Source organism: Ochlerotatus camptorhynchus, unplaced genomic scaffold, assembly GCF_037179485.1.
Source record: "Ochlerotatus camptorhynchus isolate MF236.1 unplaced genomic scaffold, CSIRO-AGI_Acam_v1.1 ptg000191l, whole genome shotgun sequence".
NCBI lineage: Eukaryota > Metazoa > Arthropoda > Insecta > Diptera > Culicidae > Ochlerotatus > Ochlerotatus camptorhynchus.
Window position 1 is genome coordinate 599511 of NW_027040681.1, and position 14871 is coordinate 614381.

General features: G+C 43.8%; 1 protein-coding gene across 1 annotated transcript; it reads right to left on the minus strand.

Annotated features, from left to right (window-relative positions):
* Positions 1-929: 929 nt before the first annotated feature.
* Positions 930-11613, minus strand: LOC135702296 (zonadhesin-like). Its single transcript, XM_065223324.1, has 5 exons — positions 7962-11613; positions 7212-7571; positions 6989-7147; positions 1068-2358; positions 930-969 (listed from the first exon to the last, which is right to left on the minus strand). Exons 1-5 carry the CDS (start codon positions 11611-11613, stop codon positions 930-932), a joined length of 5502 nt encoding a protein of 1833 aa, XP_065079396.1.
* Between the last annotated feature and the right edge of the window lie 3258 nt (positions 11614-14871).

Consider the following 14871-nt stretch of genomic DNA (forward strand, 5'->3'; position numbering starts at 1 on the left):
TCAGTCGTACGAGCTCGTTGCATCCTCCTTCTCGCCTGGAGGCAAGACGCCCTGAGGATAGCAATCGACTCGCTCCACCAGTACACCGGTCTGTGGCCATGCCTGGGATAGGCTCTCCTAGGCATGGTTGTATCGCACGCCCTTGTCAGTGCTGCTACCAGTTCTTCCCCCGTCAGATCCGGGGTTATTCGCTCCCGCCTCAGTGCTTCGCCGAAGACCTCCTCCTCGAAGAACGACGTCCGCCAGCCTCGAGCGCAGGAAGAATTTCCTCCTGCCACTCGCCTCTCACCTGGCCCCACACTGTACCGAATCGCCTGATGGTCACTATGAGTGTAACCCTCATCGACCCTCCAGTGTAGGTTGCCCTCCAAACTCGGGCTGCAGTATGTCACGTCGATGACGGATTCTGCACCATTCCTTCTGTAGGTACTGACCGAGCCGGTGTTGGATAGTACAACGTCCAGCTTGGCCATTGCCTCCAGTAGGATGCGTCCTCTCTGGTTGGTGTGGTGGCTACCCCACTCTACCGCCCATGCGTTAAAGTCGCCCGCAATGACCACCGGTCTTAGGCCGACAAGTACCGCAGTCAGTCTGTCCACCATCTGCGAGAATTGCTCGATAGACCACCTGGGCGGAGCATAGCAGCTACTTAAGTATACTCCGTTAACCCTGGCGATCACGAATCCCTCGCTCGAGTTGGACACGACTACCTCCTGAATGGGGAAGCTCCCCATCGTGCATATCGCCGCCATCCCCGACGCGTCCGTGACCCAATTCCCGTTGCCGGTTGGGACGCGGTACGGGTCAGAGATGATTGCGACATCCGCTCCCCATTCCACTGCCGATTGCCACAGCAGTTGCTGGGCAGCCGAACAGTGGTTCAGGTTCAACTGCGCTACCTCGAACATGGCTGAGCATTGCTCTTTGCCTTAGCAGCATTGCTCTTGGACCCCGGGCAGCGGGGGCCACCTGCCATGTGGTTGGTAGGGGTATTCCCCTTCTCCGCGCATATAGTGCACCTCGGCGGCTTTTGGCAACCTCGCGCCTTATGGCCCTCCAAGCCGCACCATCTGCAAAGCTTGCTCCTGTCGGTGTTCTTGCAGTCACGGGCCACATGGCCCTGACCGAAGCACCTAAAGCAAGCCGTCACCGGTCGGGGAATACTGACGGGGCAGACCGACCAGCCCACTCGCACCCTCCCTGCGGCTACCGCCTTTCTGGCCTCAGCTGCAGAGAGCCTGATGGTAGCCACTTGGGTGGAGAACGGGCCCTTCCTCAAGGTAATCGCTGATTGCGGTACCTCGACTTGACACTGTTCCCGGAGCGCCGTGACTATCTCGGTCGCCTCCGTCACTTCGTCCAGGTCCTTGACCTGGATGGTGATAGTCGAGCCTAGCGACTTCACCTGCACCCCAGAACCAACAACCTCCTTTGCCAGTTTCTGGTAGGTTGGTCCCTGGTCCTTAGCACCACGTTTGAGCACCAGGAGCATCTCGCCTGTACGAGTGCGCCTGATGCTCCTCACGTTACTGCCCATCTCCACAAGGCGCTCGTCCGTTCTCATTTTCTTCAAGACTTCCGCGTATTTCGACGCGTCCGTCTTGAGGATGAGAGCTTCGCCCTTGTTCCTGGTCCGGGCAGCACTGCTCTTGGGGGCAGTTTTGTCCGGGGGTTTCGGGGGTTTCGGGGGTTTCGGGGGGGTACCCTTCTTACCGCCCTGCTTCCCGCCCTTGGAGCCGCTAGGTTTCTCAGTATTTCTATTGGCTATTCCAGCCCTCTTCTTCGGTACGTCCACCACCGCACTCTCCACCTGCACAGAGACTTTCCGTCTCTTAGGGCGTGCTGCGCCCTTTACTGGCGAAGGTGAGGGTCGATTACGCTTCTGTCCCTGCGTAACGGCAAAGTGGAGGGCCTCGCTGGACATCGTATTGTTGCCCGCGAAGTTGAAGGCGTCCGTCTGGGTAGACTTCGGTTCCTTCTGTTCCGCCCTCTCTGCGACCTCTAGTCGCTTCCTGAGCCGCTCGTGGTCGTCCTGGGCCTCGTTCACGTTTGCACGGAGCTGTCGCAAGGCCTGCTTTAGGTCCTTCGCGATGTTGCTCTTCGTACTCGTGAACTCAATTATGGCGTCGAGTTGTCCCGCGATTGCCAGCAGCCTAGGGAGGGGCCCAAAGCTATTCATAGTTCTGATTAGCCCGGGCCAGTCCTTCGGCTGCTCTTCCGGCTGTCCACCGATCCCGGCCGTTGTCTCTGCATCGCGCGGAGATTTCGACCGTTTGTTCGGCTCTCTGTGTTCGGGAGATCTGGGTAGACCTCCCTTCGCGAACGGGTTCGCGGTCGCCTCCTCGGCGACTTGTTCAACTGGGGTTTGGGGTTTTTGGTTTTTTTGATGATTGTTTGAAATCATCCCGACTGTTGGGTCCCCCTTAGACCGCTATCCTACCGTGCAAATGGAATAGTCGCTGATTGATCCCCATGGGTGCCTATGCGAGCAGTGAGGTCCATGACGAGGGTTGACATAGGCCTTCATGGGGCGTTATGTTCAGAGCCGGATCGCGTAAGACGGGAATAACTCAACCGAACCTATTCCCACCGCAGCCCCAACTGGGTGGCACGGGAGGAACGTATTCTAAGGCCTGCCAGGGTTTTATGGGACGGAGACAAACAAGGCATTAGCTCAAACGTCGTTTCGGCCGGTTCCACCCGACTCTACTAAGAGAATGAAATACCTTGAGTGCCAGCCCGTAGCGTGGTTTATGGTAAGTTTCCACTCAGTGTCCTACATAATGCCAGTGTGTCAGTATACATACTTGCGATCTTACTGACATCGATCGCAAGGCACCTTCCGGCGCTTCCCCTCGTTTGTTGTTCGATTAGCCGACTGGATCAGTACCGCAGCACTGGTGGTCCATCGTTTCCAGGGTGCACCACGGGGAGGCGAACAACTCCACACCCCTGGTTAGATGTCTGTATCCGCTGATTTGCCGCAGATCCCGCCTCTCAAGGGTGAACAAACTGGCTGTCTACATACAAATCATAGCACCTGCGATCCTCTACGCAGCTTCGGTGTGGGAATCATGTGCACAGACTCACAGGAACAAAATCCAGGTCGCTCAGAATAGAGTGCTGAGGATGGTACTTGATCGTCTTTTCGACACTAGAGTAACAAATTTACACGAAGAGGCAGACATTGCCAAAATAAATTCCAAAATTAACGAAATTAACACTAAACTTGCTTTGATAAGCAATTTGTATACAGTAGATTTAGTAGATTAGATGTTTTGGTTAGTTGTAGTTGTAAATAAAAGTTATAAGTAGTTTCCTTTTTCAATTTAAAACAACCTATCCTACCAAGGTGGTCATTCTCTTAAACAGGCCTGATAGGACTAGGAACTAAAGTTAAAAAGACGCAACTGTGTCACTTGATAACTCAAACACGTAAACCACATAAATACGAGAAATAAAGATCATTTTAATTCAAAAAAAAAAGCTGACCCAGCGATTATTGGCACGGACAGCAAGCAGTCAACATCGTCTAGCATCAGCAGCACACACCCCGTAGAGAAGAACACCAGCAGCAGCACCACCCGAAGAGAAAACTCACTCAAAGATGGATGGCTTGGATCCTTCGGTTAGTGGCACCGGCCTTACCCATAGAGAAGAGCGGCAGCAGCAATCCCAACCGGCAAGAAATCAGCAGGCAAGACGTCCGATTACGACATACATGAACAACTGAATTGGTGTTAAGGTTGACGAGAATATATCTGATTCATCCTGACATCCTTCTGGTAGCGCTTGATTATATTGCGAATATCTAGTTGATCCGTCCATACCCAAGGAACAAAGAAGAACCAATTCTGTAGAATTTATATCGTTGCAATCCATAAACTCGTTGGGTTCTACATCAATTATGTTAACGATTCGTTCCACTGTATTTTCCATCAGCGCCTAGAGTTTCACTCTTATTTTCCGATGCGCTTTCTTCGATGAATTCACTAGGAGGGGCACATATTTTTTTCACTGCTCCGATTCCATCATAATGTGGAAATCTTGAAGGCACTTCTCTATGCATTAGTTCATATTGAAATCTACTCAATCCACCTTCGGTAAGTAGACTAAAAGCTTCTTTTAGAACTATTTTGGCTTTTCAAAATATGCCCAATAACTTTAACTAGATTCAGATCCTTTCGGGTATAAGCGGCTAATAACAATGATTTTTCGACGGTATCGACTTTAGGATCAACTGCTTCATTATGCGACGTTTTTATCTCTCGCTCAAATCCGAGAAAGATTTTGAAGGTCTTCCCTGTTTTATTCCTGAGGCCGAGGTTGATGTGCTTAATGCGATTAACTTCAAGCCACTTTTGTTTGTATTTAGTGGCAAGTATATGAATCTTATGATTCAGACATTTCTGTTTCCCCACCGACATTTTAAAATTTTTTAATGTTGGCCATTACATTGAAAAAAATATAAACCACATATTTTGTTAATCCCAGCCCAACAAAATCCAAAAGTTACAAAAGAATCGTTAAAATATTTGTCCACCAGCACTATTTAGCATGACATGAAAACTCCCATGGTGACCACACACAATTAATTTGCATTATTTCCAAAATATGCAAGTTTGTACCACTTCAGTTTTGTTAGAGTATACTCAAAACATTCCACACAGCTGTAAATAAGCCTGGAAATGAGTGGAAATCTGAAAAACAAGATTTTTTTTTATTATTATTATAGTCACTTAAACACTCTTGGGTCATTCGTGACTTGTCCGGGGGTGAGATTTGAACTCGTGACTTTGGCGTGAGAGGTTTGGATGCTAACCACTACGCCGGGGTAGCCTAAAAAAAAAACTAGATTAACAAAGTAAAAATTTCTATATATGTGTGTGTTTTTTTTTCAAATTACAATTTTGTTATCATTGTTTGAAAGCTTATTATATTAGCTTTTGAACGAAGTTAAATAGTCTTGTAGTTTTTTTTTTGGAATAATTATCTAAAACTGATTTCTATTGAAGTGCGTGTTTGCTTCGAAACGCGTCCCTTTTTCTCGCATTTTGTTTTACTTTGACGATCGATATCTCAGAAACTGGAAATGATGGAAGTATAAAACTTTGGGTTTCTCTTAGTTGAAATGATTTCTCTCGACTAAATATTCCGTAAAAAGGCTTGGTCAAAGTCGATTTTTTTCCGCCAAATACCTGATAGTGGGGTGTCCGCAGTATTCTCGATTGCCAAAAGAACAAGGAGAAGAAATTGATTGAGTTTTTGAAACAATCTCAATTGTTAGTTGAAATATATATATGTTTTTCTTCTTTTTCTAATGAGGCGAATGACAATGTAATGTCAAAACGTCTATAATGAATAATAATAATAATAATAACAATAATAATATCCGTCCGGACTCCGGATATCTGGGTTACGAACAGATCCGGATAAAAGTCCTGGCACTAATAGGGAGCACCCTAATTTCACTTAAATAAATACAAACTTTCCCGAAGACACTATTTAGCTAAGGCAAATGGGTCAAGGTCACCAGTACAGTGACGCGAATACTGCACTGAAAATAAAATTTCGTTTATACAACGAAATCGATTGCGTATGCTACGAATTCATACGTTGTTTTCTGCAACGAAATAGATTCGTAATTCATAAGAAGCTAGTTTCGTATAAATAACCAACATCGTTTAGTTTGTAACATTCGAAACGTTACCACAGCTGCTACGAATGTTTCATAACATAAATACGTAAAATTCGTCAGAAAAAAATCTATGGATAACAATCGTACGATTATTTCGTTTACCTACGAATCAAAATGCTTACATTGTACGAAAAGTAATACCAAGGGAATGAAATTATGTGCTTAAAATGAAATTTTCTTTTTTGAAGGTTGTCAATTTAAAATCTTTATTTGCCATTTTTCACTCAGGAACGCTCAGGGAAAATTCAAATGTTCACTAATTAATAATTCTCACGCACTAGAAAGTTGCAAATAGTTGAGCAAAATAAAAATTGAACATCTCTTACAGTGCTATCGTAGCATGTCCATGTTCATTTCCATGAGTGGAGCACTCAGCATCAGGAGTTGCTGTACAACGCAGCAAGTTCCAAGGTAACTTCAATCTGCTTCAGGATTAAGTCGGTCGGTAAATTACAAAAAGACGGTCAATTACTCACCCCATTTGTAGATTCGGAGTTGTTTCTTGATCACCACAGTAGCAAAATAGGCATATTAATTAGCTCTTGCGACAGGAACAGCTTGTTCAAATTTTGCTTTGGCTTGCACTCCTAAATTATGCCTTTTCCAAAATCGATCGGGTTTTTAAACCGCACATAACTCTGTTACAGGTTGACATGATGGTGTCGAAATTTACAATTTTCGCCACGAGTTGCACGCAATCTCACTCACAAATTATTGTTTTACTTCTGGCCGTGAATGTATGTAAACATTTAAACCTCAAGACAATTCAATTAGTGCAATAAAGAAAGGTTTCGTAACATACATGTAGAAAGCGCGTGCAATATTTACTATGGACAAAACATTTTCGTAGGTGAACGAATGGTTTCGTAGTTTTCACGAATGCAAGAATGATGTTAAAAGGCCAATGTTTACATAATTACGAAATTCAGTTCTTGTATCGTACGAATTACCTGACGACGTGCAATACGAATGTTTCGCATAATTAACGAATAAATTGTGTAATGTACGAAACCTATTTTTACGACAAGAGTGTGAAGGAATTAACGAATAAAAATTTTCAGTGTGTCGGAACTGCAGCAAAAGCGGAGAGAGGTAGATGAGCACAGCAACATCAGCAATAAAGTATATTATGAATGAACACCAGTTAATTCGCCTTTTTCACAGCTAAAGCAAAAGGCGAAATATATTTTAAGGTTTTTATTATTAAATACACTAACTGTCTTCATTCAAGATTTCCAGAAACCATAGTTTAACAGAGCTAATTATACTAAACGTATCATTCAGAAGTACAGAAGTCTCCTCGACATCCCTCACCAATGGAACAACCTTGAGTGGGCTTAGGATGATCACTGCAGAAGTCCCGCATACTGATGAACCTGCACTCTTCGCATTCGTATTCGTAGCAACTCTTCGAGCAGCTGTATTCTCCATAGGTGCATCCGGAACAATCTGTTGAAAAATTGAAAGAAAATAAAATAATGGCAATGAAGATTAAAATCAATGGTCTACGTACCAATTTCACTCCTGTAGTCTTCATCATACTCCTCCACGTATTGATCAGTGCCCTTAGCAGCCATGATCAATATCTTGCTCTCGTCATCGTAGCTGGTTTCGTCCAGAGTCAGATACAGGCTTGCATTGTCTTCCACGCAGTAGCGGCTGCGAACATAAGAAAACACTTCATGTGTACAATCCCATACGTCATCATTGTTGGTACAAATCTTTGGTGAATACACTGTGCAAGTGAAGATTTGTTCTTCCGTATTCGTTCCATGGGTTACTTCTGAGACTGCTTCATAGGAGCTGCTATTAAAGGAGGACGTTTCTGAGACTTTCGTATAGGAGCTGCTAGGAAGAGAGGATATTTCTGAGACTGCCGTATAGGAGGTGCTAGGAAGAGATGATATTTCTGAGACTGCCGCATAGGAGCTGCTAGGAAGAGAGGATATTTCTGAGACTGCCGCATAGGAGCTGCTAGGAAGAGAGGATATTTCTGAGACTGTCGCATAGGAGCTGCTAGAAAGTGAGGATATTTCCGGAACTGCCGTATAGGAGCTGCTGACATGTATGTTTTTGAAAAAATCATCAAATTCGCTTGTGATAGAATCTGTTGATGCAGTGTAAACTGTTGATGCACTGTTAGCTGGTAGTACACTGTAAGCTGACGATCCCACTATAGTATTTATCAATGGTGATGGTGTGTACGATACGACATTGGTTATTTGTGATGCATATGAAGGCTGGATCACGGTAGCAGTGTTACCAGTCGCAACAAACTGTTGAACGTTGGCTTGTGGTTGCGGAGCAGCCGTACAGGTTACACTTTCACAAATTCCTCCTTGTAGAGTATAACCGGCCGAACACGAGGCTGCAGCATACAAAGTCTTCATACACTGAGAACCCTGTAGAGTGTATTCGGCATTGCAAACATAATCGAAAGAGTGGACTTCAGAAACACACCGACCATCACGGCTAGTGTAGCTGGGTGGACAGGTAGCGGTTGCTGTAGAAATCTTCAAGCACATGGCATTGGTGTGCTTGAAGTCGATTGGACAGATAGGAGTGCCTACGACACAGTACTTCTGCTGAAGTTTCCCTCCAGATAAACATGTTGGATTGATGTGATCTTTCTTGGTACATTGGCCTTCCGAAAAATGGTAACCAACCGGACAGTCGGGGCCAGGAGCCATACAGTTGCCATTGTATAGAGTACCTTCCTTACAGGTCATTGATGCATACTGGATTTGTATGCACTGACCTCTGGAAAATCGATAACCGGTTGGACAGGTAGGATTCATTACACAACGATTTTCCATCATAATTGCACCTGGCGGACATTGTACCGTTTGGTATGAGTACCTCACACACCGATTATTTTCTTCTTTGAATCCAAAATCACACGAAGGTTGACCCTTTATACAGAGGTTATTACGATACGTTGTACCTGCGGGGCATGTCATAGTTTCGTAGTTATGTCGGACACATTCTGCACCCTCTTGATTAAAACCATTCGGACAGGTCAATCTCTTGGAGGTGCATCTATTACCTTCAACATAAAAGCCGGATGGACACTGTGTGGGAACTAGCTCGTGGCGTGTACATTGTCCAGATATCATCTGGTAGCCTTGATTACAGACAGCTTGCACAACACAGAAGTCACGCTGGAGGAAGCTTCCGGGAGGACAAACGATTGGTTTCCGTTTCATAAGTTCACATTCACCATTTTGCAAACTAAAACCAGGATCACAAGCGGGACCAGGAACAATGCAGAAGTTGTCGAAATGCCGGGATCCTGGTGGACAATTGACCGAACGTTGCTCACTCTTAGTACAGGTCTGATTTTCAAAACTGTATCCATGTTCACATTGAATCGTCGTAACACAATAGTCATCCAGGACCATAAAGTTGGGAGGGCATTGTGGAGCTTCGTATTCGATCTTATAGCACGCATTTTCACGCAGCTCATATCCAAAAGAGCATTCTGCTTGAGCAACACAAAAGTTTTTCAGTAGTTTGTGATTAGATGGACAACGGGGTTGAACTTCGTGCGCTTGAGTACATTTTCCACCAATATTGTGGAAACCAACACCACATTCTGGACTCATGTAGACGCACCGGTTGTCTCGTAGAATGAAACCTGCTCGGCAGCTTAGTGGCATCTGTTCTAATCGAACACAGCGTCCATTCTCCATCACAGAGCCATGTTCACAGACTGGGGCTATATATAAGACGCATTCATTGTCTTGCATGGTATGCGAAGGTGGACATTGTTTAGGAATAGTCTGTTGACGAGTGCACATTCCGTTTGCGGACACGTAGCCAGCAGGACATACGGCCGCTTGAGTAGTGGTGATGTACTGTGCCTGCTGAGTTTGTCCACATGATCCACAGTTTTGTTGGGCACCACATAAATAGTTGTTGTAACCACATGGTTGTTGGTTGCAGACACCAGTAATACAAGGCGATGGTGCCTGTTGTGCAACGTTTGAAACCATCGTTCCATGGCACATCCCATTTGCGTAGGAGTACCCTGCTGGACAGGTGGGTGCAATTGTTTGGACTGTGGTACACATGCCATTGGAAAATGCTGCCCCAAACGGACACGATGGAGTTGTCTTAATCAAACATTGACCATTTCTAAATTCCGCATTACCGGAACAGGTTGCGGACGTTGTATGCCTCCGAACGCACATATTATTATGCATTTCAAAGCCAGTGATACAGTCGAAGTCGTTACTAACACAAACGCCGTCCTGTAGATTTGACCCTGCTGGGCATATCACCGATTGAAAAATTTGTTTTCGGCAAAGTCCGCCTTGCAAGGTGTATTCACTGTCACAGTAAGGTCTTGTCAAGCAATAGCCTCTCAAAAACGTATATCCCGATGGACATCTAGGTTGAATGGAAGTCTCTAGAACGCACTGTCCGTCTCGAAGCCTGTACTGTGGGCGGCATCCAACATTCTGAAGTCGGCAGTTACCATCTATATATTGAGATCCATTTGGGCAGGCAGGATGTCTCCGATCATGCCTGACACATACTCCATTTTCGAACTGGTAGCCAACTTCACAAGACGGTTGAGCTGTGATGCACATTCCATTCCTCAATTGACTTCCCATGGGGCATTTCTCACTGCTTTTTTCCATTCGTATGCATTCTCCATTCTGTAGAATGTATCCCATATCACAATTAACAGAGGTAACACACTCTTCTCCTCGCAAAGTAAAACCAGCCGGGCACGATACAGGTCGCTGATCATACTTCATGCATCTTCCATATCGTTCATCATATGTATAGTCCCTTCGGCAAACCTCCTGCTCTGATACACAAACACCGTTACGCAAACTGGATCCATAAGGACAAATTACGGGTTGTTTCTCGAAACGACTGCAACGGCTGTCCTTCTGTTCGTAGCCAGCTGGACAGCTAACCTCTTGAACTACACAGACATTATCCCGAATAGTGCTACCGGCAGGGCATCGTAGCTGATCGTACCGTACCTGTACGCATTGGCTATTGCGTGATTCGTAGCCTGTTGGACATTTGGCTTCGGAAACAAAGCAGTAGTTGTTTATCATACTGGTTCCATTGGCGCACTGAACCGAAACCGTCCGCTCCAGTATGCACTGTCTATTGGAAAATCTATAGCCTTGTGGACAGGTGGGTGCGCCGTACTGACAAATGCCATTGATGAAACGTGATCCAGGAGGACAAGCTGACGGTTGCTGGATGGATTGCTCGCATCGACCGAATGAATCCATAGTGTATGGTGGTTGGCATACCGCCGGAACGACACACTCTCCCAATCGCAACTCACCTTGTGCACATGTGGCTGGTCTGCGCTCGTAAAACAAACAGTTCTGTCCGTCTATTTGGTATCCCTCAGGGCAACGCGCGGAAGCCGTGATCAATGATGTCTTATTTCTCATAACTGAACTCTGAACGTCATGCTTTACGCACTGACCATTGGAGAAAGTATACCCTGCTTGACATGTGGGCAATGCGGTATTCTTCGTGCAAATGTCCGGAACTTTGATCGGCTGACGATTGCACATGTTGTTGGAAAGAGAATATCCCGATGGGCACGTAGTTGCCCCAACGCAAGTATTTCCCGCTAGCGTAAAACCTCCCGGGCAGTACGACTGGCGGACGACGCACTGTCCGTTTTCTAGGACGCTACCGGCTGGGCAAAGCATCGAAATCGGTTGGACTCCGGCAGAACACAACGAACCACCAAACATATTTTGGTAGGGACAGGGAGCTGCAAACTGACGGCTCGTACGATTTTTCGGCGCTGTGTCTGTGTCGGTTGAATTGGTTGGATCGAGTTTCAAATTACGTAAGCTGATCGAGGTCGTGCTGGTGCTTATCACCAGCAACGAAATCCATGCTAAAGCTATAGTGAACGTTCCCATCTGAAATGAAACGAGAAGACAGCATTATTGGAATCATGAGTTACCTGATTACGCAACCGCTGGGTACGGAATACAATGTAAGTGTGTTTCGGTGTCACTGTCAAGGATTACGATTATTTGATTATATACTTGGGGAAGAAGGGGTAAAATGGACCACAAAATGGACCAGTTCTATATGAAATTCACAAGGTTCTAGGAAAAACTTCAATCCATGGTAGATTACCATTGATTCAAAAATACCATGTATCTCCCGGACTTACAAAACGTCAAAACAATTAATCGAAACAAACTTCTCGTTCGGTGGGGCTTTCACGATCTAATTTATATGCAATAAATCCATGTGTTTTCTGACATTTGTTGGCATCGTTACCCTTCAGTAGGCTGTACTTCTTCTGTGACTGTTGATAAAGGTATGTAAACATGTATTAAACATGTGAAAATATATAATACAGTGAAAATGTAAACAAGGGGTTAGACAGACCACATTTGACGGGATTACAACACCAACCTTCTTATTGCGTAGTGCTTTTGATTGCAATGATGTTTTTCCTGACCAAGTTCTTTTCATTTCTCTTTTCTTTAATCAAGTATGTTTGCAATTTCCAGCGACATGAACAGATTCTGCAATGTGGTCACCGAATGGTTTTGAATATAATTTTGTAATTTGTGTTGGCTTTCGAAGTTTGTTTCCTCAAATGCATTGCGTCTAGAAAATCATCTCGTGAAAGGTTTTATACACAAATATGCATTCTGGACAAGCTTACTTGTATGATGCAGTCCATTGCAAGAACTGCCATTACATTTGTTGTATGAAATATATGCAGAGGATGTAATAAATCAATCCTTTCATTGGATGTAAGAGATACATGTGTTACGTGTTCTTATTTTTATTCCAACGTAAAACATGTAGTATATTATTGCCCCGGGGTATCCAGAAACATATCCGTGTGTTGCCAATGTGGTCCAGCGTACATAATATTGTAAATAATGCTATTCTTTTTATAATTCTCGTGTTCTGACGTTTCGCATGATGGGATTGAATTCAATATGATTTTGTTAACTTTCCTGAGGGCACAGGAGCATAGCGTGACACTCAGGGTGCATATTTTGGGTGTCACCTCCTAACTGTGAATTATTTTTGTTCACTGCAAAATGAATACTTATCATTTATACGATGGTATTTAAACACTCTTTTTCATTTATCAATATTTTTGAAGCTGTGCTAAATGTAAAGTAAAGTTACCCCTCCTAATTAGGTGAATTTTAAAATTTGTACACCTACGGTTGATGTACACACTTAAAAATAATTAATTTTACACGAGACGTAATCCATCTTTGACGTAAATTATGGAACGTAAACAAACATGTCATGTAAAATTAAGTGTTCTCAAACCGAAACATACGCAACTCGACGAAAAGTACGATTGATTGAATTTATTTTTTCGTTTCTTTCAACTGATTCTTACGTCATTTGGGCCGCTTACATGTGTTGGTCTCAGGGCACGGAAATTTACTTGACTTTTTGGTAGTGTGTTCAACATAATGAGGCAGCCTGCAAAAAGTATCTACCCACCATAAACTCAATATCAGCCCATAAAAAGAAGTGTTGTCCTTAGATCGAAATTTCAGAAGGTCATTGCAAAATTGAATGCAAATGTAATCCTGACATCACTTGTATCACTGAAATTGTTACAAGGGGAAATAGTCATTTGGCAAAACTGTTTTCCATCGTCCACCAATTTTAAAATCATTGATTAAATAAGTTGCTGGCACGACCCGTCAAGAATGTGATCGGATGAATATAATATTGAAATTTAGAACTGTATCCATTTATTTTAAAAGTTGGTGACACACAACTTAGTGTTAGATTTGACCTCATAATGACTATGGTTGATGGTAAAACTATAAACGCTATAACACACACAACATCGGCCCAAAGATGTTATCTGTGTAACAACATCGACAGAGTTCAATAACGTTGACGAAATGTCGATAAACTCTAACAACTGAAATGTATTCGATCTTGGCCTGAGTACTCAACATTGTTGGATTAGATGCTTTGAGTGCCTGTTGCATATCGCTTATAGGCTCAGCTTCCGCAAATGGGTCAAAACGGTCATTTTCAACAATTCAGCAGGACCAAACAGCGTATTTAAAATTACTGGGTCTACATATTGACATGGGGTGTACCGGATTTGCCATCAGCAAAAATGGAAATACGGCAAGACGATTTTTTTCCAATACCGAAGTCAGAAATTACAGGAGTTGATTGTTTTCCTCTGTTCGGGACATAAAACCACTGAAAGCAGTTATTGAGTCTATTGTGGTCCGTGTCCTTAGTTTAGTGTATGTCGTATTATTCCATCACTATTTAGAAATTATTCGGTTTGCCTTCACCACAAGGATCTGACTTGAATTATCCGCTCTTCATACCCGTCGGAGTGTTGAAACACCCTTTGAGCATGAGCATGATAGACTGCCCACGGTTGCTACTCTGTTATTGCCAGATCAGCTGTAATTATACAGAGAATCAATAGGCGATTCTTGGGACTAGAATTCATCCTCAATGTAACTGGTGATCTCAAACTAGGCAATACCAGCGCCGGCCGCGCCCAAAGGCAGGTCAAGAAAGGAATGGGTAGGAATATGTTGACGTGACACTCACTTTGATGGAAGCCGAAGAGTACTATGCACTTCCACGAAGAATCACTGGTATGTTGAGTAAGATGGTTTTGGTAAATGATAAGCTGAATTGATGTCCTAACGATCATATAACGTGAAGCAGCTTGGGATTGAACCCACGATCTTCTGCTCAGTAAGCAAAAACGTTTGCCACGAGTTGCTGTTATTACCATATAGCCATATTAACAAATATACGGATTGACGAATTTCGAACGTAGATGGGCCTGAGATTAAACTCATGATGTTCTGCTCAGTAAGCAAAACCGGTCGCTCTAAGGCAACCAAGCAACCGGCAACCTTAAGTGAATTTTAAAGATTGTGCACCTATAGTTGGTGAATGCATACTTTTTCCTAACATTCGCAGATTGAAATGTTTGAATCATAGTTTTCATAGATTTTCAATCCAGCTAAAGATACTATGTTTAGGGATTACAAATTTCTCAAACGAAATTACTTAAATGTTCTACAAATTCATTTAACTTTAAATTATTTAAATTTTTATCACAAAAAAATTGAATTGTTTTGAATTTTGTCTCATTGTTTAAAGAGTGTGCAGGTTTATGAAACTTATAAACA